At 40.5% G+C, this 22783-nt stretch overlaps 1 protein-coding gene across 16 annotated transcripts in view; it reads left to right on the top strand.

The window, feature by feature from the left end:
- Grip1 (glutamate receptor interacting protein 1) overlaps window positions 1-15636 on the top strand; it is a 645398-nt gene extending 629762 nt beyond the window's left edge. For all 16 annotated transcript variants that reach the window (XM_058574656.1, XM_046430647.2, XM_058574652.1 and 13 more), the window contains 2 exons: window positions 11341-11487; window positions 15170-15636. In XM_058574656.1, the coding sequence (XP_058430639.1) occupies window positions 11341-11487; window positions 15170-15397 (375 nt within the window). In that variant the 3' untranslated portion in view covers window positions 15398-15636. The remainder of the gene's footprint in view (window positions 1-11340; window positions 11488-15169) is intronic.
- The last annotated feature ends 7147 nt before the right edge of the window (window positions 15637-22783 follow it).

Raw genomic sequence — 22783 nt, 5'->3', positions numbered from 1 at the left:
ACCCAGCGGTGACTATCTTTTCTAAAGGCAGAGCCGAAATCATTTGCATCCCTCCCAGTCAGAACTCAGTTTGTATCTTATCACTTTCCCTGAGTTGCTGTCACCTTTGCAGCCTGTGCTGTGAACAACAGAAATGAAACAATAAGTCCAGCAGACTTGCCATCCCCCAGCCACCCATGATGCTCAGGCAGGCTGGCTGGACAGCCTTCTAATATGCTTTGCTTGTGGTTTGATCATGAGTCTTATCATAGCTGTCATGGGCCCACCACCACCTCTCTTCAGAAATTTTAATAGTTTCCCTTGAGTCTGACTGTTCATCTCCCTCTGATGTCCTTGTGCATCTCCGTTGTGGTCAAATATGTTTATTTATAGGGTGTAAAATTTCATGTTATCTACAAGATGGTCACTTACAAGTGGTGTAGCTCTCTAGGTCATTCTGTTTCCCTAGTTTCCAGGTTCTTAGAGAAGAGCCCTCTGCACCTGTTCCTCCACCACTGCTCTGCCAAATTAGTGGGGCTGTGGTCCTTAACTGGCTAACAATCCAGTCCTGGGCTTGTGTCTCTCCTTCCCTAAATTGAATGTAGAGCTCTTTCCTTGCCTCGGGCTCTTTGTAATGTCAGAATTCAGTGATCCCTAGATTGAGGAAATTCAATCAAGACAGCTGGCACTCAGTGCCCTGGAAATCTGGTCATTGTAACTTGTCATCTTTCCTGAATGACAGCAAGCCTCGGCCCCAGTACCCATAGGCTCAGGGTGTGGGTGGACAGTATGCCTCCTAATCAGAACTGCAAGTGGTCCCTGAATAAAGGAGGCCCACGTGGGCCTATGGGAATGGAAGTCTGTAAATGGCAAAGGAGTCAAAAAGGGTTAAGAGTTGGAGAAGGGCCAAGTCATGGTGACCGGGAGGCTAGGAAGCAGAGGTAGAGTGGAGGGCAATGATGCTGTGAGGAGAGGCAGCAGGCAGTCCTGAACAGAGATGCCAGGATCAGGGACTCAGCCACACAGCTGGCCAACTTAGAAGTGACTGCGGCAAATAGAAAGGGTCAGTGATGGAGCTGACAATGACTAGGTGACCAACAGCAACCCACGACTGGGTTTGAGCACCTGCAGAATGTGGAGAATAGTCTCTTTCATCCTTGCCGTTATGTGAAATGGTAGGTGTGCCAAAGGCTCACTGGAGCTAATCAGGAAAAGAGCATGTAAATCCACCACAGCTGGTGGGAACGGTGTGCTCCCTTGCTTGGGACTCATGCTCCAGGGACAAGTCAGCCCCTGACCTGCTCACACTTCGAGCCCAATCCCAGCTCCTGGTTCTCTCCTTGGTGAGCCCTAGTTTTTCCAGCTCTGTTGCCAGAGAGCAGCAGAAGGCAATGTTTGAAGCAGCTGTCCCTTTCTGTCCTCTGCCAAGGAGACTCCCCAGACAGGAGGCAGCAGCTGCCTTTCTGACCCAATTTGTCTGGAAACCCAGGAGTTTCTAGATTGCTTCCTCTTGAGTTACAAAATTGCAGTTGGGAAGATGGCATCCTTTTTTTTTTCTTACAGCCCCACCAGTAATGTAGGACTGTCCTTAAAATTGACATTACTTGAATTGTCAGGTTTAAAGGAACAGGACTGCCCCAGTGTTGCCTCCAAGTATAAATCCAAGTCCATGGTGATTTGCAGGAAAACCAGCATCATCTCTGAGAGGGTGTTGGTTTGCTTCTTGAGGCTACTGGGACCAGAGGTTGAGACATTGGGAGGCTGTCAGGGTTTGGGAACTATTTCTAGAATGACTGTCACTTGCCATGACTTGCTCAAGATGCTAGAGCAATTGCCTTTAAAATCCAAGTGAGGAGAGAGTGGGCTCAGCTGGCTAAAGCTTTTCACATGCATCAAAACTGAAAACAAGAGCTGTGAGTTTCTGATCTTAGCCTGGAGGACTTTATGCAGACATGCATAGACTTGCTTAGAAATGTAAAACAAGGCAAACTTATCATTTGTTGGGGTAGGTGGGGTGGGGACTGGAAATTGAAGTTGGGGTGGGCTTTACCTCTCAGCATCATCTCCAGGCCTTTTTACTTTTTATTTTGAGACACTTGTTCTTGAAAAAATTACTTAGGGCCTTGCTCAATTGTTGACACTGGTCTCTAGCTTGCAATCCTCCTGCCTCAGCCTCCTGAGTCCCTGGGATTACAGACATGCACCACCGCACCTGGCTACAAGGTTGAACTTGAATCCAGGTGAATGCCCTCTGCCTACTGCCACAGCTTCTGCTTTGAGGTGGGGGTGCCATTAGAAGCAATTACAACATGGGCTAAGGAGAGTTCAAGTTCAAGGGAACTCTATAGAACTGTATTCCAGCTCAGAATGTTATGTTCCAAGAGGTATATTAGCTCTTTCAGAATAGGAAGGAAAAAAACAAAACTTGCAAATGTGTTTATGCTCCAGGTTCCCCAGAGGCATCCTCTGATCAATACTGAATAAGACCCTTCAAGAAAAATCTTGCTTCACATGGGCTGGGGGATTGCAAAAACAACTGTCAGAATGATGATCTTTAGAAAAAGAGAGCAGGAGTTTGCCTGGATGTTCCTGGAAAACCACAAGAGGGCTCTGATGAGAAGAAACAGCAGACATGATAAATTATTTATCCTTAGCTTGTTGAGTTGTTGGAAATGAATGAAGACTTCCCAGCTGGCTGGGAGATTATATGTTAAGAGAAAGGGAAAAGAAAAGAAAAATCATGATTTTGAGGAAGGAACACAGCAAATGAGGTCAGGTATTCTAGAGCTGATGCTTTCTATCGAGACAGGTCTCTCCATTACCTTCTTTAAGGCTTGGTGTCCTTATAAGTAGATAGGGAATGTGTTTGTTGTGCAGGGTTGTTGGGAGATCAAAAGCAATCATATCTAAGAAGCTGCCTGGGTAAGGGATTCATCTGTGGGGAGAAATATGTGATATAAACTTCAGAATCCTTAGAACTGTTTTTGGACTAGAAATAAATCAAAAGTAACCATGACCAACCTATAGGGAAACAGAACTATGCAGCATAGTTTGTGGTGGCTGCTTTGAGAGCAGCCAGCTTTGTTCCCCTTTCTTGTGATTGATTTCTAGAATCTTCCCTTCTGTATGTTTTTTACGTCATTTAATTTTTGTTAATTTACTATTATCCAAGCTATTTCCAGGAGAAGGATACAGCTGGCTATTAAAATTCAGTACCCTCTAACCTTAGGAAATCTTCCCAGAGAAACAGATTACTTTCCATTTTAAACCATTTACTAGCCTCTCATCCTGAGGAGTTTGACAGAGAGATATATCAAGTGTGAGCCTTAGGAAAGTTGAGGATCTTGGCTAGAAACTGAGACTTTAAAGTTAATGGGTGAATCTGCTAAGCCACTCTGGTCCGGCATCCCTTCCAAAGTTTTGGTTAATGTGTTACCATTGATTGGTATCAGCAAAACCAAGTATGGTTAGCCATGCCCATCCCGGGTTCTGGCCTGGGGAGCGGTAGTCAAGAGTCAGAGGCCAACTGAACAATGAAGAGCTTTACAATTATTCCAAGCTTATACCAAATGTTCCCCCAAGTACAAGAGTTCTGGATTTTACTGCATTGGAAAACATGTCTCAGATTTAAGACCACAGTACGCTTCCCACTATCCATTGCAAGATTAGGCAAGGAACTCTCACATTCAGATGTGCCTCAAGAATGTGGCTAAGTTTGCAGGACAGATGCTGATCCACTTACCCAACAAGCCATAGGTACAGGGTCCATACTGCTGCACCCACGTAGAACAGGTACACCTAGGAGGATGCATCACACTCTAAGGAGTAGTAGCAATGTCCCCTGCCCCAGGTACGCTGCTTGTCACATTGAAGACAATATGGCTAGAAACAAAGACAGAAAAGGAGCAAAAGGATAAGAGACCCCACAGTCAAAATCAAAGACAGGCATATAAGCAGGGACCTCAAGAAGAGAGATTTCATCTACTAGTAAACAGGGCCCAAGAATGTCAGTCTATCAGAACCCTATTACCTATTTGCCTCCTCCTCCTCTTACTCCTTTTCCACCTTCCCCACTATTCCTACTTTTCCTCCCTTTGAAGGAGGAGCATGGAGATAAAAGGAAAGGGGCTAAAATATACAATAGCAGCATTTCCTCCAATCAAGGCTCTTTGGGGATTGGCTGTTACCAGAAGAGGGACATGAAGTATTCATGGTGAGTCTGTGATATCTTATGCTATCAGAACAGAGGGTTCTATCAGAAGGACCATGAGTCCACGTGAAGGACTCCCATGCCCAAAGATGATGAAAGCATTTTGAACATCCAAAAGAATATTGATGCAGTTGACTGAAATACAACAAATAGGTCTGGGAATGTAGCTCAATATAGAGTGTTTGCCCAGCATGCACAAGGTCCTCGGTTTAATCCCCAGCACTGCAAAGCAAAGAAAAATGACAATTATACAAAAACCCTTAGAGTCATATTGATACCTTACTTAACAGAAGTCCCCCCAACCCAAAAGAAATTCTCATTGGGAACACCATTGGAACTATTCAGAGCACTCATTCTATGTTCTGAAATTGAAAAGAAAGAATTAACATTCATTCTGCCTATCTTACATGGATTGCATTTCAAAGTAATCAAACAACAATAATTGAAGAAAGTATTCTCCTTTACAGAATAATTCTAGGTAAGAAATATATGAGATTCATAGGATTAGAAAAAGATTATCACTTGGCAACCCTAATGAAATTATTGATTCAGACAGTGGTCATGTCATGTATGCACAAACCATTAAAGTTGATGAGGAGCCTTACAGTGGAGGCATTAGGCTGCCATCACCTGACCATCCCCAAGTGGGACAGGGAGACTCTGAATGACTAAGTGATGATACCGCCAGTTCCTGCTCCCTTACATGTTGAAGTTTGGACATTAGAGAAGCACAGCACGCCGAGGCAAGCATATAAAGCAGGGTTTATTTTAAAAAGGGGTAACATGGGGCTGGGGATGTGGCTCAAGTGGTAGCACGCTCGCCTGGCATATGCGAGGCACTGGGTTCGATCCTCAGCACCACACAAAAATAAAATAAGATATTGTGTCCACCTAAAAATCAAAAAATAAATATTAAAAAGGGGGCGGGGGGGGCGGAACATAGACTTCTCCCAGGAGGGAGAAAGGGGTTATAGCTGGTATCCCAAGAAGCGAGGTGTTCTGCCCTTTTTGTATGTCCTAGGCTTCCTTTGTTCTCCTACCGTTTCCCCCTTATCTTTCTCCTTCCTGCATATGTGACTAGCCTAGGAAATGCTGCTGGGTGGGCTGGCCGAAAGGTGGGAAACAGGTGAGCTGAAGGGGGAAGGGCAAGATGGAGCAGCTCCCTATACATTAATTAACAACCTTATGGCTCCCTGTAGGCAGGGGCAAGTCCTGGGACAGGTTACCTTAGTACAGGTTGGAGCAGGGGGAGGTTCTTGATAAGGGAGGAGGAAGGGCTCTGAAGGAATTAACATTTCTTTTTTTTTTATTTTTTTTTATTGTTGGTTGTTCAAAACATTACATAGTTCTTGATATATCATATTTCACACTTTGCTTCAAGTAGGTTATGAACTCCCATATCACTGAAGCCGGAATTAGACAAGCAGTCAATATAGATAGGTAAATCGAGTCAGGTCAGATCCAGGAGGCCGATTTTGAGTGAGTCTGGGAAATTGGAGACTGTCCCCGGAAAAGGATTGAAATGTTAATTCCTAGGAATTACTCTGACTTAACCAAGCAAGGAGCTAATTTCCACTGAGAGAAATATGTGAGATAGAAGAACATGCTGCAAGACAGACGACAGTGTCAGCCAAGTAGCTCTCTCCCTTATCTGCAGTTTTATTTTCTGCAGCGTTTTAGTCAGCTTTTTTGTAGCTATGTCCAAAAGACCTGACATTAACAACATAGAAGAGGAAATGTTTATTTTTTGGCTCATGGTTTCAGAGGTCACAGTCCATAGATGGCTGACTCCATTGTCCTAGGCTAGATCTGAAGTAGTGCATAATGACAGAAAGACCTAGTGGAAGAAAGCAGCTCAGGACATGATGCCAGGAAGGAGGGAGAGAGAAAAAAAGAGATAGGGGGAGAGAGAGAGACAAAGAGATTGCACTCCACTCACCAGGGACAAAAAATAAACCCCAAAAGCACACTCCCAGTGACCTACTTCCTCCAGCCACACTCTACCCGCCCATAGTTACCACCCAGTTAATCCATTTCGGTGGCTTAATTCACTGATTAGTTAAAACTCTCACAATCTAATCATTTCACTCTGAAAATTCTTGCATTATCTCACACATGAGCTTGGGAGGGGGCACCATAACATGAATTTTTCAGATATCTGCCATCATCTTTGACCTGAAAATATTAAATGGAATATTCTAATTGATTCTTACATTTTAAATTGTATGCCATTCTGAGAAGTATGGAAAAATACCACACTGTCTTATGAAGGATGTGAATTATCCCCTTGTCCAGCTTACTCATACCTTACATGCTTCTCACCCATTGGTCAGCAAGTAGCCCTCTTGGTGATCAGATTGACTGCTGCAGCATCAAAGTGCTGTATATGGGGTTTGGTATTTATCTATATAGTTGCAAGCACTCACTGAGGTCTTGGAACAAACCCCCCTGAGTAAGGTGAGGCTGCTATAAGAGGATAACACTGGGGAGAAGGAATGGCAGGTGCTTTACAGAAAAGGAGGTCGATGAGACCTAACACAGATGTATTGGGTTAAAAAAAAAGTTTTGAAATTATTGGGGGACAAAATCCAGTTTTGAGACAATTGGGAAAATTAGGGACAATGCGGAGGATATAGAAGAATAAGAGTTAAGAATAAGACTGGGTAGGTGAATTAATGTCACTTAGCTTATACATGAAATTTATTATATTTTCTCTTTCCTATATCAGCAGCCTATGTAGACTTCTTGTAGTTTTCCCTAATAGGAATAATTGCTATTATTTTTTTAAATTTATCATTGACACATAATATTTGTACATATTTAGGGGGTACAGTACAATAATGTGATATATGTGTGCAATGTATAATGATCAAATCAAGATAGTTAGCATTTCCATCTCTTCAAACATTTATTATTTCTATGTGTTAAGAACTTTTAGACTCTTCTAGTTATTTAGAATTATACAAAAAAAAATTGTCATAGAGGATAATTACTCTACTGTGCTATGAAACATTAGGACTAGTGCCCCAGTTTTCCTGAATGTTTCTTGGTCCCCATTATCTAGCCTCTATCTCCTCTCCCTGCCTCCAGCAACACCCATTCTGCTTTCTTCCATGAGATCAACTATTTTCTCTTTTATAAATGAATGATAGCATGCAGTATTTGTTTTTCTATGCCTGGGCTTATTGCACCTGACGTGATGTCCTCCAGTTCCATTCATCTCACAAAAAATAACAGAATTTCATTCTATTTTATAGCTGAATAATATTCCATTGCATATATAGCACATTTTCCTTATCCATTCATCTGTCAATGGTCACCTTGGTTGATTTGATATCGTGGCTATTGAGATGAGAATAGTGCTGGATCAGGGGGGACAACAGTAATTCAACAGCATTGTGGGGAAGAAAAGGCTCCCAGTCTACAGAACAGAATAGAGACCTAACACAGATGTAATGTGGACCTTGAACATGGGAGTTCTGGTATCTATTTAATATAATGATTTAGTTCCCTTTATAAAATTGTAAGATCATACAGTAGTTCTGTTTTGAGTTTTGAGGACCTTCCATACTGACAGTCATAATAGGTGTCCTAATTTACATTCCCACCAACAGTATATGAGTTCTCTCTTCTAGACATCCTTGACAAAATTTGTCATTTTTCATCTTTTTTATACTAGCTATTCTGACTGGGATGCCATATCTCATTGTGGTTTTAATTTGTATTTCTCTGATGATTAGCAATGTTGAGTATTTTTCCATAAACTTATTGGCCATTTTTATGTCTTCTTTTGAAAAATGCCTATTCAGAAGAAAGTGAGCATATTTTTTAGAGATACATATGAAAGTATGTAGAAGAGAAATGACAAATAGCATTTGCCTTAAAATACTACCCAAAGGGGAAAAAAAAGAAGGTAAATGAAGTAAATGTAGCAAGACCATGGTGGTTGTTGGATTTGAGTGATGAGGATTCATTGTTGTAGCCTCTTTACTCTTGAATAAGTATAAAGTTTTCTTTTTTTTTTAAAGAGAGAGAGAGAGAGAGAGTTTTTTAATATTTATTTTTTATTTTTTTAGTTTTCGGCGGACACAACATCTTTGTTTGTATGTGGTGCTGAGGATCGAACCCAGGCCGCACGCATGCCAGGCGGGCGCGCTACCGCTTGAGCCACAATCCCCAGCCCTATAAAGTTTTCTTAAAAAAAAAAAATTCTCCTCCATCTTTCCATTGGGAAGGAAGTGCAAAAATATCTTATGGTCTGGGATAAAATAATAATAACAATAATAATAATAATATTATAATAATAATAATAGAAGCACCTAAATATTCCTATGATGAGGGGTTTTTTGTTTTGTTTTTGCTTGGGTTTTGTTATGAGTTTTGGGGTTTTTGTTTGTTTGTTGTTTTTTTTTTTTTTTTTTTTTTTTTTAGGTACTCAAGATTGAACCCAGGGCCTTGGGCATGCTAAGTAAGTGCTCTACCACTAAGCTACATCCCCAGCCTGCAATGATTATTTTTAAGCAACTCCATGCTAGGCAGAGTGTTCCAAGTAAAGATTTAAGTTTGCAGTCAGAAACCTTGTTTTGGGAGGGGGGAAGGAAGGAAGGAAGAAAGGAAGGAACCTACCTTGTTTTGAACCAGTTCTCCATTGCTTGCTCTGTTTGACCTTGGACAATCTCTGAGATTTCATTTTCATATCTATGTGGTTTACCTCACAAACTTCATTGAGACAGCAACACCCTGTTAACATTCTAAACTACTCCCTCAAGTCCTACAAGCTTTATTAGTGGGAAGTCCAGCATCTACCTTGGAAGGCCCTATTCCCACCTCCCTTGCTGCCTGGGAATCCTGGTTTCCTACTAGCAGGCCTGGCTCCAGGATCAGAAGTGTCAAGGCCACAAGGAGTCGCCATTTCAACTTCTTGTCCAGCCATGCTGTCTCAGGATGGCCTTGCAAATACTGACCAAGGCCTTGAATGAGTACAAGGGAACATGGTTTGAACTCCACTATTAAATTCCTTCCTTTTAATTGACACTCACATGCTTTGCAATGGCTTGCAAAGGCACAGCACAACATGACTGGTTCTTGACCCTGTGGCCTATTAGAAAGAGCCCTTGCTATTCCACCCAGGACCCTACTACCTGGCAGGCACTGTTTGGGAATATCAGATAGATTGGTGAACAACAACAAAAAAGACCTCTGCTCACCTTACAGAGCTAGGGTGGGCTGTTGTTTGCCACATAGCTGAGCCCAAGTCACCATCAAAGACTCCCCCCCCCATGAGTTTTGCTTTGGGGGGGTACTCTCTCAACCATGCAGTTTGAACCTAACCTACCCCCATGCATCATTGGTGTGCATGCCACATTGGAGGCCTGTAGGATTTTACTAGGCTACATACACACACACACACACACACACACACACACACATACCATGTCATCCCAATGATGTTGGGGTCTGCGATGGGGTCTGAGACTGACATTTTCACAGGCTACTGTCTCATACTCCTCTTCAGGAGGACACTACCTGGCAAGACTGATTTTCCCCATGAAACAAAGGTGAAGCAAAGATCTGGCATTTTCCTTCTGGTGGAGGGAGAGGGGAATGCTGATATGCCAAATGCCCTGTTTTACAGATACAAGATGCCATCAATTAATTACAAAAGGATCTGATTTCAGAAATTTTAAAATGAGGGCAAAAACAAAACCCTGCATTGTAGAATCAATGGAATAAAGCATTTGGAGCGGCAGTAGAGTATGGTAGTTAAGTATTTGGTGTCTGGAGTCTGACAGACATGGCTCCACCATTTATTACCTCTGTGGCCTTGGGCGGATTACTTAACCTCTATAAAATTGAATTTCCTCACTTCTAATATGACCATAACCACAAGGGCTGCCTGGTGAATAGTATTGACCCATTCAGCTTGATATTTTAGCTCTCCAGCCAGTAAAATAAAATTCACAAACTGACCATTTCTGTATTTCCTCCAGAATTCCATACCTCTCTGAAGTAAAATAACTGGACATAAAAAATAATCCTGCTGTGAAAGACCTAATCTTCGTGTTTTGCCCAAATGGTTCTGAATTTTTTACTACTTTGTAAGAATGTATTCATCCATTAGTTCTTTTTTTAAAATTAAGTAAATATTTCTTTTAAATGGCAGTTTAAAAATAAGCCCAAATCATTGTTTGAACTGTGTGTCAGTTTTTAGGTTGGGCTTTGAGTACACCTTCATGAAAACAACATCCACCTTATACACTAAGTGGATGAGATGTGCTGAGTATACCACTCGCCTTCCTTACCCAGGGAGGTTGCAGTGACTATTCAAGGTCATAGATTTGCTCTTGAGGACAGACTCCACTTTCTGTGGTTCGCTGGTGTTTCCAGCATCCGTACCTGTGCTTAGAATATGATAGGGATTTGATGAAGGTACAAATGATTTCTTCTTTTAACCTCAGACTAACTCTTGCAGGTGATCAGGTGGAGCAGGGAGGATTGGGGAAGCATTAGCTGGCAGTGGCTGGCCATGGGTGCAAAGAAAACAGGCTGAAATCCCTAGTGTGAAAGGGTGCACACTTTGAGCTACTAAACCAAACCCTAGGTACATCCTGAGGGAACCTGTCAAGCCCAGTCCTAGAGCAAGGTGTTTGTTACAGGAACACTTTTCTTGATGGGACTGACTTGGGTACCATAGCAAATAAAATAATGGACTTTATGGTCCTTGCTCATAGAAAAGAGGGCAAATTGAGAATTGTATTTAGCACATCTCTGGGCTGGAGTGGGGAGGAGGGACAGGCCTCTGGCTGTTCTTCAGTATCTCAGAAGTACGTGGCTACTCCTCCTACCAAATGTCAACCTGTCCTAGGGAATTTCTCCCCTACATATTCCTGGTGACTGCAATTTAAGAGAGACAAAGAAGAACAAAACAAAAAACAACAGGACTCTCCAGTTCTCCTCCTTTTTTTTTTACCAATTCTGGGTGGAACTTTACAAATTGCAACAATTTTCTTGGGGTGGCAAACAGCAGCAGAGGTGAACTTGGGAACTACCTGTGTTCTGGAATTAGTTTGAAGAGATTATTCATCCAGAAGTTTCAGAAGCAAAAGTCTCCAGCCTGCTAACTTTTCCCTTCCCATTTTCTCACATTTCAGGTGACCTTGTACAAGGATTCTGACATGGAAGACTTTGGGTTCAGTGTAGCAGATGGCTTGCTAGAGAAGGGAGTCTATGTAAAAAATATTCGCCCAGCTGGGCCAGGCGATCTGGGTGGCTTAAAGCCCTATGACAGACTCTTACAGGTAAGACCTTGGGTGAGATCCTAATTCCTTGCAACTGACTCATGACTGGGGACTTCCTCAAAATATCCCTGCAGATGTGGAGTTCTTTGCTCTCTTGCCTTCAAACATTGTCACCAAGATTACGGAATTATTGAAAATAAACAGCTAAATAAAGAATTGTCAGCTGTAGTAAATTCTATCCCAGCCTAAAGAGTTCTCTGGTTTCTTAACAGTGTTTTGGCTCCAAGCCATCTTTCCCAATCTAGTGCCTATTTTTCAGACTCCACCCATCCACATGGGTCACTAATATCCAACTGTGGCATGTATTAATATGTCAATATTATGTAGTTTTGTCCCTCCAGCTCCCTACCATCTAGTCCTTCCTTCTACTCTTCTTCAGTATAACCTAAAGTATCTTTCCTTGCCAGTATCTTGTCCCTCTCTTCATTTACTCTCTGGCTACAAATGGACTTGTTTCAGGAAGGGCATGTCTTGCCACCACCTGGCTTTCTATCATTGGGACATGAGCCTTATTTCCTACCCAATTATTTGTTTACTTTCTTGCCCACTAAAATGTCACTCCATGAGGGCAGTGATTTTACCACTATCTCATCAGTCCCAAGAACAATGCCTATCTCATGGAAAGTAGTCAATGTTGTACAGAAGGACAGAAGCATTTTGGCCCTGAACCTTGCAATGCACTATCACCTTTCCCCACAACCCTCTCCTATTTTCCCACCCTCTTTCCTACCTACCCAACTCCTACTTAACCTTTTGGCTTCACTCAAATCAGGGATTCTCTACCTTGCCTGAAAAACAGAATTGGAAAAATTTATCCCAATGCCTGGACCAAATCTCAGAACACTGAAATCATCATCTCTAGGAATGAAAAACAGCATCAGTGTTTTAAAACTCCAGCAAGTGATTCCAGTGAGCAGTCAGGTTGAAAACTACCAACTTAGTTTTCTCCTCAAAGTCTTAATTGACCAATGCTCACATACTTCTAAAGACATATTCTATATTCTGTCTAGGATAGAATCTTTTTTCTTTGGCAGAATTTGCCTTATTCCAATTGCCTGTTTCCCCATTCATATTCTCCAGCAGATTACAAACTTCTTGAGATCAAGGCTAGTACCTTATTCTTCCATTTGCCATGATATGATCCTTCATATCTAAGTATCTCACACTATATCTGAAACCAAAGAGCTGAACCGTAAAACCAACTTAATGTATTATTATGGTTAGTATAGCTTCATTTGGCAAAGCAAATCCCTGACCTTTGTACAGATTTTGGTAAGAGTATTTTGCAATCAAAGCAGTAGATTGAGCTGGACACAGTGACCCACACCTGTAATCCCTGGCTCTGAAGGCTGGATCCCAAGTTCAAAGCCAGTTAGTTCAGCAACTTAGCAAGGCCCTAAGCAACTTAGTGAGAGACTGTGTCAAAATTTAAAAAATAAAAATAAAAAGGGCTGGGGAGGTAGCTCAGTGGTTGAACACCCCTGGGTTCAATCCCTGGTATCAAAAAAAAAAAAAAAAAAAAAGCGCAGTTTGTTTGCATCTGTCTTAGAAACATATTCAGCTGGAAAAAAATCTGTCACTAACAGTGATTTTCAAAGCCTGAGACTGCCCCTGGTTTGTTGGTTTGTAGGGGTGTATTCCCTGAAGCAAGTTACCTTTGATCAACTACATAGTTTCAATACCAATTCTGGTGGTCATTTTTACCTTGGCAATAGAACAATTAGTCTTGTCCTAGGATAGTTCATTTTCCATAGATATTCTAGTAATTACTATGGACAAGGTACTGAGCTTCTAGGAGTAATCTACTGATTGGAGCTATACCAACTTTCATGAAAGCTGAAATACAAAAGTAGTCTGGATTCAGATTGTGATGGGCTTTGAATGCCATGATAAAGCTATTTTGGAGGCATAATAATTTCTTGAGCACAGAATAGTGACATAATTTGTAAGTCATAAAAGCAATACAATATGATCATGGGTGAATGGGGCCAGACAGGTAAGGAAACCAGGTAGGTATGGGTAAGACAGACGTGTTTAAGACTCACTGAGTCTTTACAGTGTCAGCACATTCTGGCAGAGCAGCCTGGGAGGAAGTGGACAGGTCACATCTGCTTAGCAGAGATGCTGGAGCAAGATCTAAAGATTCTGGATACTGAAGGTGAGGGTTTATATAAAGTTGATTTATTATAAAGGAGAGAAGCATAGATAGAATTCTGACAATAACAAAATTTAAAGGATAGGAAGCAATAAGGCAGAAAAATTATTAAAGGCAAATAGTTAAAATGGTAAGAGAAGCAAATGGAGTGGTGTAATAAGAACCTAGCATCTGGAGACCCCCCAGCTAAATTGGGTTTCCAGCACTAGGAACAACCCTGCCAGCCAGAAAAAGAAGAGTATGCATGTTCACAGTGTGCTGTTTGCAGAATAACTCTTTCATCTGGAAATGGCCCAAGGCCTAGTTGTCTGCCCTGTGACACAGGGCACCTCACATGGGAGACTCCTTTATACTGGTAGAGGCCCTATGGCTCTTGGGGCAGTCTCAGTGTCCAGTTGATGCTGTGCCTGGCCATCACCCTGGTACACGGAGCCCACCCTTCAGTTCTCTGGGGAAACCCAGCCTGGGACAGCCTCTGGTTCTCCCCATGGAAGGTGCAAATTCAATACACCACCACAATAGGAGGCAAGTTTATGTCTGTTTACTGATAGATCCAGGGCTGGGAGGGCACACTGGGGTAGGTAGACAGTCCAACTGTTCCCAGGTCACAGATAGGTATGAAGGGCCAGGGAGAGAGAGTGACAGGTAGCATTATGCACAAAGGAATAGTGTATGAGCCAACCTATTCCTGTGGGCCGCCCTATTCCCTTGTGTGTAGGTTTGAGCTTAAATGTCTGAACGGTCCATTTAAAGGAAGTGCTGGGGAAAGCAGGGAGCTGGGCCTGCTAGCAGAGAAAGATGCCTCTAGGTTCTTATCTCTGGCCACCAGCCTGAGCTTTTGGATGTGGCCTTTGCATCCCAGGGAAAAGAGTTAAAGGTTGAGAGCAGAAAATGCTAGAGGCCAAGGACAATGAGGACTCGACACCATTTTGAGGTTTGACAACAGGGTCATTCTCTAGCAGTACAAGTGAACAGGACCAGACCTCAGGAGATGGAGGAGAGAAGGGGAAGTCAAGGAGTGGAAGCAAAATGGAGATGCTTTTAAAAACTCTTGATGGTGGAGGAGAGTGGAAGATGAGCACACATAGGAGCTGAGGAGAGCATCAGCTCACTTTTAAGGGTCATGGTTAAGAGCATGGGCTGTGGAACCTGCAGGACTCTCTGGAATTACAGCCTATTACCAACCACTCCTCTAAGACAAAGCTTTTAGCCCTCTTTCTGCCTCACTATCTTTATCTGCAAATCGGGGTAATATTTAACAACGGGGCCACCTCCCATCAGAGAGGCAATTTGCCTGCTTGGGGAGGAGAGGGTGTGTACTTGTTCCTGATCTTAGGGGCCTTACAGTTTAGCAGAGAATGATTGTGCACCAATGGCCACATTACAGCATAATCAGAACAGGGCTGGGGGGAACTTTGCATGGTATGCACATTTAAAGCACCTTTCTGATTCATCAACTTGCTACACCAGAGGTGCACTCCAGGTTTGGGAAACAATGACTAACAATGACTCTTCTTGGCCTTTCAGGTTAATCATGTCCGAACTAGAGACTTTGACTGCTGTCTTGTCGTGCCCCTCATAGCAGAATCTGGTAATAAGCTGGACCTGGTTATTAGCAGAAACCCACTGGCTTCCCAGAAATCCATAGAACAGACTCTACCAGGAGGAGACTGGAGTGAACAGAACAGCGCCTTTTTCCAACAGCCTAGCCACGGTGGTAATCTGGAGATGCGAGAACCCACTAATACATTATAGCAACACTTTTATAAAGCAGGACAAAAGACGATATCTACATGGTGCTAAAAATCCCTTTAAGATTTCTGTGACATTTGAAGCACAGATAATCACGTGGCATTAACTGCAAGCACAGGGGTCTTTTCAAATCTCTCTCATGGCTCATGTTCACTTCCCTTTTCAAGTTGAAGATTTCTTTTTAGGTGACCACTATGATATATAGCAGGCAATTCCCTGCCAAGCCCATTGGTAGAGAAAAAGAGAAAAATAGGCTGCCCTCCCCCCCAGAATTAACATCAGAGGAAATTTTTTTACAAATTCATCTTAACGATCACTTTTTAAAAAGAGAAATGTCTGTCTGAAAATATTCTCAATGATGATTTCCTTAATTCACTTTGAAATCAGTTTCTTACTATGAAGTCATTAACATAAGAACATGACCAACATGAAGCTGGCTCTACTAGGGGAACTAGTATTTGGTACACTGCAGGGACTGCTGCAATGGGAGGGGTACGGGTAAAAAGTTATCTTAAAATGTTTCAGCAATGATGCACGTAGGAGACCATAATAGGTGGTGGTAAATGTTTGCCCAAATATAGGAATGATTTTAACTCTAAGATGTATGCTATTCCCTATGCAACAAATTATCAAACAGGATATGTCTTGTGACCTGTTTTTTTTTTTTTTTTAAGGACACATTTTTTAATAGCTAAAAAATCTCTGATAATGAAATTAGAGTGTGTAGGAACACTGATAATTAGTTATATTATCCTATTTTTAAAATTCAAGACTAAGAATTTAAGAGAGAATGAAGATTCTATTAAAATGAGATTCATCTTATTAATAGGCAAATCAAACTCATACTGCTTGACATGTTTTGAAAACTGGTTAATATTGAGGGGTGTACAGCACATGTACTTAAAAATGACACTGGACTATCTTTTGTTCTGAGCCATGCCACTTATGGAAATTGTAAATACATTTTTCACAAAATGCATTGCCAATTACTACCATCCCTCAAAGCAATAAATCGTGACAGTTGCTTTTAATGATTGTTGGCAACTGTTTTCATTTGTTCAGATATTTTGAATAGTACACTAATAACTGTTATTTGGTAAATATTTAAAAAAATAGATCTGTATATTGATGGTAGAATGTTGAAACAATTATTTTCCAAACATTTTCATTTTGGTTAATGATTCAAACAACCATTTAGGCAAAGCATTCAAACACTGTGTCCTTTGTTTAAGGAAAAAGTTCACCTTTCTTTTTGTGCAAAGAAATATATAATTTAAATCACATTTCAGAACCGCCAGGGCAAGAAAGTGTAAGGCAGAATCATGTTAAGGAAGAAAAAAAAGATCATGAGTCACTTAAATATGTATTTTTATTTGTAACAAACAAGTATTAAACTGTAAAGTATTTTTGTACAAATTTAATAATTTAATAGCATGGTATTTATCGTCTATGTATGGTTTTGGGGAATTCAAAACTGTTGCAAATATTTGTATGAAAAAAAACCCTCTACAAATGGAATAAACAGTGATTTTAAAAAGTCAAAAAACTATGACAAGCATTTTTTTTTAGTACACTGAATTCATATTTCAGTGTTCCAGCCTGAGTGCCATACAGTGCTGCTCATCTTTACACAATTTTCACAGGGGAGATGCTTTGCTATACACTTGAAAAGCACCATAGACCCATGAGAAGAGCATGGGTTTTAAAATCATACTTGGGTTTGGATTTCAGCTGTGTTACTCACTGGTGGTCTAAAATTCACCTGCCTGAGTTGGGAGTCGGCTTCCCCACCTGCAATTCTGAAGGTCATGTCTGCTCTACAGAACGGCTGTGAGAGCTGGGGTCAAGTACAGGAGGAAGGGCTAAAACCACAAAGAGAGCCAAGGGTGCGTTTACTTTAGGTAACAAAGATTTCAACTCAAGGATTACACCTGCCCTCAGAGAACATTCCATGTATATACATTGACATTAACTGTTAGCATAATTAAAGTTTGTATATTTTATCTTTAAAAGAAAAAAAAACTACATCTATAGTCCCAACACAGGCTCCATAAATTCATGTTCATTTATTTATATACAGTTACATTCAGCATGCTTAGGGTTACATTCTAAAAGATGGTATTTTCTAACACATTGCAGAACCCAAAGAATTATTCAAGTTTTTATTTCATTGGATATAGCGTGGCCTAATTTCTGCATAGAGCCAATGATGTGTGATTAGCACTGATGATGTGAATAAATACAAATGAGAAGCTGTATCTCATATGAAAGACTCAGGTATCTCAGTTATAACTAACTGATTCAACAACATAAAATGGCTGCTAAGAAAGAAAGAAAAATAAAACTCAGTGATTTCAGGTGGTACTTTATGAATCCAGTGACCAGGCCTTTAGGCCATGGTCAGTCCACAAGTTTTGAGGATTCCTCTAGAAACAGCCTTCTGCAAACTGAACTGAAAGGATTCATGCTACCACCCAAAGTCCAGTAGAGGGAACTGGGCAGAAGAGGCAAGGTCTGTTTTTGTATCATTAGGTCAGAATCAGGATGGAGGTTCCAAGGACACATATTTCAGTTTAGAATAAGGAAGTGGTTTCTAACCCTAGATTTATACAGTGGTCATGGCTTCCAGTCAAGACTTTTAGCACTAGCGATATGTGTAATTCTGATGACTGATGGGCATCCAGGACAGTAGTAAGCTGGACTATATGACGTGGGGAGCACTCTGGAAATACAGGCCCTTAAGTCCTGAGCAAGAGGTACTGAACAAGTATTGTGCCCTCCACTTGGATAATGAGGCATGGCTCCAGGAGTAGTGTTGCCTCGTGGGGTTGAATTACACTCACCTGTTCCTTTGTAATCCTACCCATTTGCCCTTTTGGGGATAGATGTCCCCTTGTGAGTCCCCTATATAAGAATGAAGAATTCCAGTGGCTCTCTCTCTTTCCATGGACCCCTGAGGTCAGAGTCATCCTGGATTTTGAAAACGTACTTCTGTGGTTTATGTGCTTTCTTTGCCATTTTCTTATGTTTTTGGAATAGTCAAATTTGTGAACCCAGCATAGGTCACCAGCTAGGATAGATGGCGATAATGACCCCACAATCTTTCCATGCTGATTAAACTCTATTTGCTTTAAATTCAAATCATGGTTTCCTAGAAGTGTCCTTTGGAACATTCAGTTACAAAGTATTAGTTTTACTGTGTTTTAAGGAAAACAGAATATTTTAAATTTCTTTTTGACAATGTTACATTTTACCTGAGCCCTGTGCTCTGAAATACAGCCAATTAAAGGAATTTTACTTTTATTTCTATAAGTTTGGTAGTAATGGCCCTCTTCCCCACCCTCCAACCTTTGTATTCCAGGAAGTGGTTTATTGCGAAGAAACTTTCTTCTCCATATTGCTTCATAACTGATTAACTGAATGGTTTGTATCACACTGAGCCATCCAGAAAAATAGTAAGCTTCCTTCCCACAGGTCCCTGAACTTTGGCTAACATTCAGCATAAGCCAGCATACACCCCCACTAAACAGCCCTTTCTAAGAGTAATGAAGTCCAAGAGTTAACATTAATGGAACAGAGAAGAGCAAAATGTAGAGAAAATCCGTGAAACTAAAAAGATCAACTGTTAGCTACACTGACCAAGGAAAGGAGAACCAACTCAAATTATTAATATCAGGAAGGAAAGGGGAACTTTACCACCAATCTTACAAAAATGGAAAAGACTGTGTAAAGGAATAATAGAATGAACTGGATGACAGCAGCATAAATAAGATAAAATGGATAAATTCCTAGAGACCCAAACTATCAAAATTGACTATCTGAAATGGAAATCTAATATAGAATATAAAGTCTAAATATACCTACAGTAAATAAAGATTTAATTAGTACTTTTAAACTCCCTACAAAGAAAAGCCCTAGGCCCAGATGACTTCACTGGTGAATTCTATCAAACATTTAAAGAAAAAATCAGTACCAATTCTTCACAAACTCATCCAAAATGGAAGAGAAAAGAATACTTCTCAATCCATTCTGTTGTGATCACTATTGCCCTGATACCAAAACCAGGCAAAGAAAACTACAAATTAGTAACTCTTATGATTATAGATATAATCCTCAACAAAAGACTAGCAAAGTGAATGCAGCAGCATATAAAAAGGATTGCACACTCTGACCAAGTGGGATTTATTCTGGAAAACAAGGTTGGTTTAATATCCAGAAGACTGGTGTAATATCATATCAGCATGACAAAGGACAAAATTATTGACACAATTCAATATCCCTTTATGATAAGCACACACTAACAACAAAAGAGAACTCCCCATCTGGATAAACGGAATGGCTTCAATGAAAAACTCACAGCTGACATTGGAGTTGAAAAATACACAAGCAATATACAAAAATAGTGTTTCTGTACAGTGGCAATGAATAAACTAAAAATAAATTCAAAAAATAATTTCACTTATATAAGTATCAAAAAGAACAAAATACTTTGGAATAAACTTAATAAAAAAGAATTGTAACTTTAAAAAAAGTTACACTTTCAGAGTATTACTGAAAACAACAAATTTTAAAAGGCTTAAATAAATGGAAGAACATTCTATATTCATGAATCATCAGACTTAATATTGGGGCTGGGGTTGTGGCTCAGTGGTAGAGCGCTCGCCTAATATGGGTGGGACCCGGGTTCGATCCTCAGCACCACATAAAAATAAAAGGCATTGTGTTGTGTCCATCTACACCTAAAAAATAAATATTAAAAAAAGACTCAATATTGTTGAAATAGAAATATCCCCCAATTCTGTATATTTCATAACATAATCTCCCATCAAAATTCTAGTTGTCATATTTGCAGAAAGTAACTAGTAGTTCCTAAAATACATATGAAAATGCAAGAAACCTAGAATGACCCAAACTGTTTTGAGAAAACAGCAAAGTTGAAAGACTCATGTTTCTAGATTTCAAAACCAAGTCAGTGTGATACTGGCATGTGGACAAGGATATGAATCAGTAGAACTGAGAATTCATAACCTTTCACATTTATACTCAATTGATTTTTGATAAGGGTACCAAGACAAATCAATAAAGAAGGAATAATCCCTTCAAGATGTGGAGCTGGAACAACTGGATATCCACACGCAAAAGAATGAAACAGGATCTCTACCTCACACTATATATACAAATTAACTCAAAAATTAATGAAAACTCAGATGTAAGTGTGGGGGGAAGTGATATGATGGCCTTGTGGTTGTGATGCGCTTGTGCTGGGATTCCCCTGCACAAAAAGTAAAAAGTTAACATTTCCCATTTGCTGTGGTGACTCTGGTCCTTGGTCAGTTGATAAGCACTCAGAGTTATCAGTTTTGACCTTGAAATGCAGACATTAACTCCTAGGGATAGAGGATTCTAAGCATAGCAAGATCACCGCACTGTTTTGTCAGCGCTGTGAACTTCAAGTCTGCTTTGCAGAAACTTTCAAATAACCTTTTGATGACAGAACCTATATAATAAACATGTGGGGCCAGCTCTGGGATGCTGTTCTCTATCAGTGTTCAGTTTCCCACCTGATCCCATTTTTCTCTCTCTAAATATTTGTGTGTCTTTCTTAATCCCCCATTGCCCCTCACCAGTTTCTGAATTAACTGTCGCACAGGTCTTGGTATGCTAGAGCTAAAATGATTAAATGCTTAGAAGAAAAATAGGAGTAAATCCTCATGCCTTTGGAAAGGCAATAGCTTCTTGGCTGTACACCAAAAGTACAAGCAATAACAACAAAAAATAGATACGCTGGGTATTAGGGTTTAGACATTAGGTGTCCCCCAAAAGCTCATGTATAAGACAACGCAAGAAAGTTTGGAGGTGCAATGATTAGGTTATGAGTCTTCACCTAATCAGTGCATTAATCCTTTGATAGGGATTGACTGGGTGGTAACCAAGTCAGGTAGGCTGTCGCTGGAGGAGGTAGGGGGCTGGGGAAGCACCTTTGGAGTTTATATTTTGTCTGTGGTGAGGGCAGCAGTCTCTCTTTGCTTCCTGGTGCTATGTCTTGAGCTGCTTTCCTCTGCCAAGCTCCTCCTGCCATGATGTCCCACTTCACCTGGGGCCCAGAGCAAAAGAACTGGCCATCAATAGACTAAGACCTCTAAAACCTTGAGCCCAATAAACCTTTCCTCCTCTAAAAGTGTTCTTCTCAGATCTTTTGGTCACAGCAGCAAAAAAGCTGATCAAAATGCTGAACGTCATTAGAATTAAAGATGTATATTTCAAAGGACACCATCAAGAAAGTAAAAGATGAGTTAGAGGCTGTAGCTCAGTGGTAAGCACCTGTTTAACATGTACACAGCCTCAATTTTTTTTTTCTTTTAAAAAGAGAGAAAAGAAAAGAATAAAGTAAAACTCCATGGAATAAGAGAAAAATTTTACAAATAACTTTTACGATAAACGACTTATACATAGAATTTATATGGAACTCCTACATCTTGATAACTTAAAGAACCCTAACGAAAAAGCAGGCAAAAGATGTGAATAGATATTTCTCCAGAGATATATAAATGACTACAAATACATAAAAAATGTTGGACATCTTTAGCCATAAGGAAAATGTAAATCAAAACCTCAATGATATACTACTCATACCCACTAGGATGGCCATTATCAAGAAATTAAGGGCTGGGGCGATTGTTCAGCAGCAGAGCACTCTCCTAGCATGCATAAGGCCTTGGGTTTGATTTCCGACATTGGGGGGGGGAGAAACAAATGTTGGAGAGAATATGCAGAAATTGGAATTTTATTATTGGAATTATTGCTAGGGAGAATATAAAATTTAAGAGTTCCTCAAATGGTTAAATATAATTACCAGATGACCCAAACATTCCACTCTGGGTTATATACCCCAAAGAAATGAAAACATACGTCCATAAAAAACACTTGTACATGAACATTAGGTGCAGCATTAGGTACAGTGGAAACCACCCAAATGTCTATCAACCAATTAATTGGCAAATTTAATTTGCTATAGCTATAAATGGAACATTATTTGGCAATAAATGAGATGAGGCACTGGTGTAATAGGATGAAATGTGAAAACATTATGCTAGTGTATTAATCAGCTATTTTGCTGCTGTGACTAAAAGATATGACCAGAACAACTATAGAGGAGAAAAGGTTTATTTGAGGGCTCATGGTTTCAGAGGTCCTCATCCATAAAAGGTCAGCTTCATTTCTCAGAACTTAAGATGAGGCTGAACATCATGGTGGATTGTGTGGAAGAGGGAAGCAGCTCACATTATGCTGATTAAGAAGCAGAGAGAGTCTCCACTCTCAAGATACAAAATACATACCCCATAGCCACACCCCCAATGAACCACTTCCTCCAGCCACACCCATCCGCCT

The sequence above is a fragment of the Marmota monax genome, unplaced genomic scaffold (genome assembly GCF_021218885.2).
Source record: "Marmota monax isolate L192 unplaced genomic scaffold, Marmota_monax_Labrador192_F-V1.1 WCK01_AAM20220418_F8-fsc00056, whole genome shotgun sequence".
Taxonomy (NCBI): Eukaryota; Metazoa; Chordata; class Mammalia; order Rodentia; family Sciuridae; genus Marmota; species Marmota monax.
This window is presented reverse-complemented; position numbering and strand designations above follow the sequence as displayed.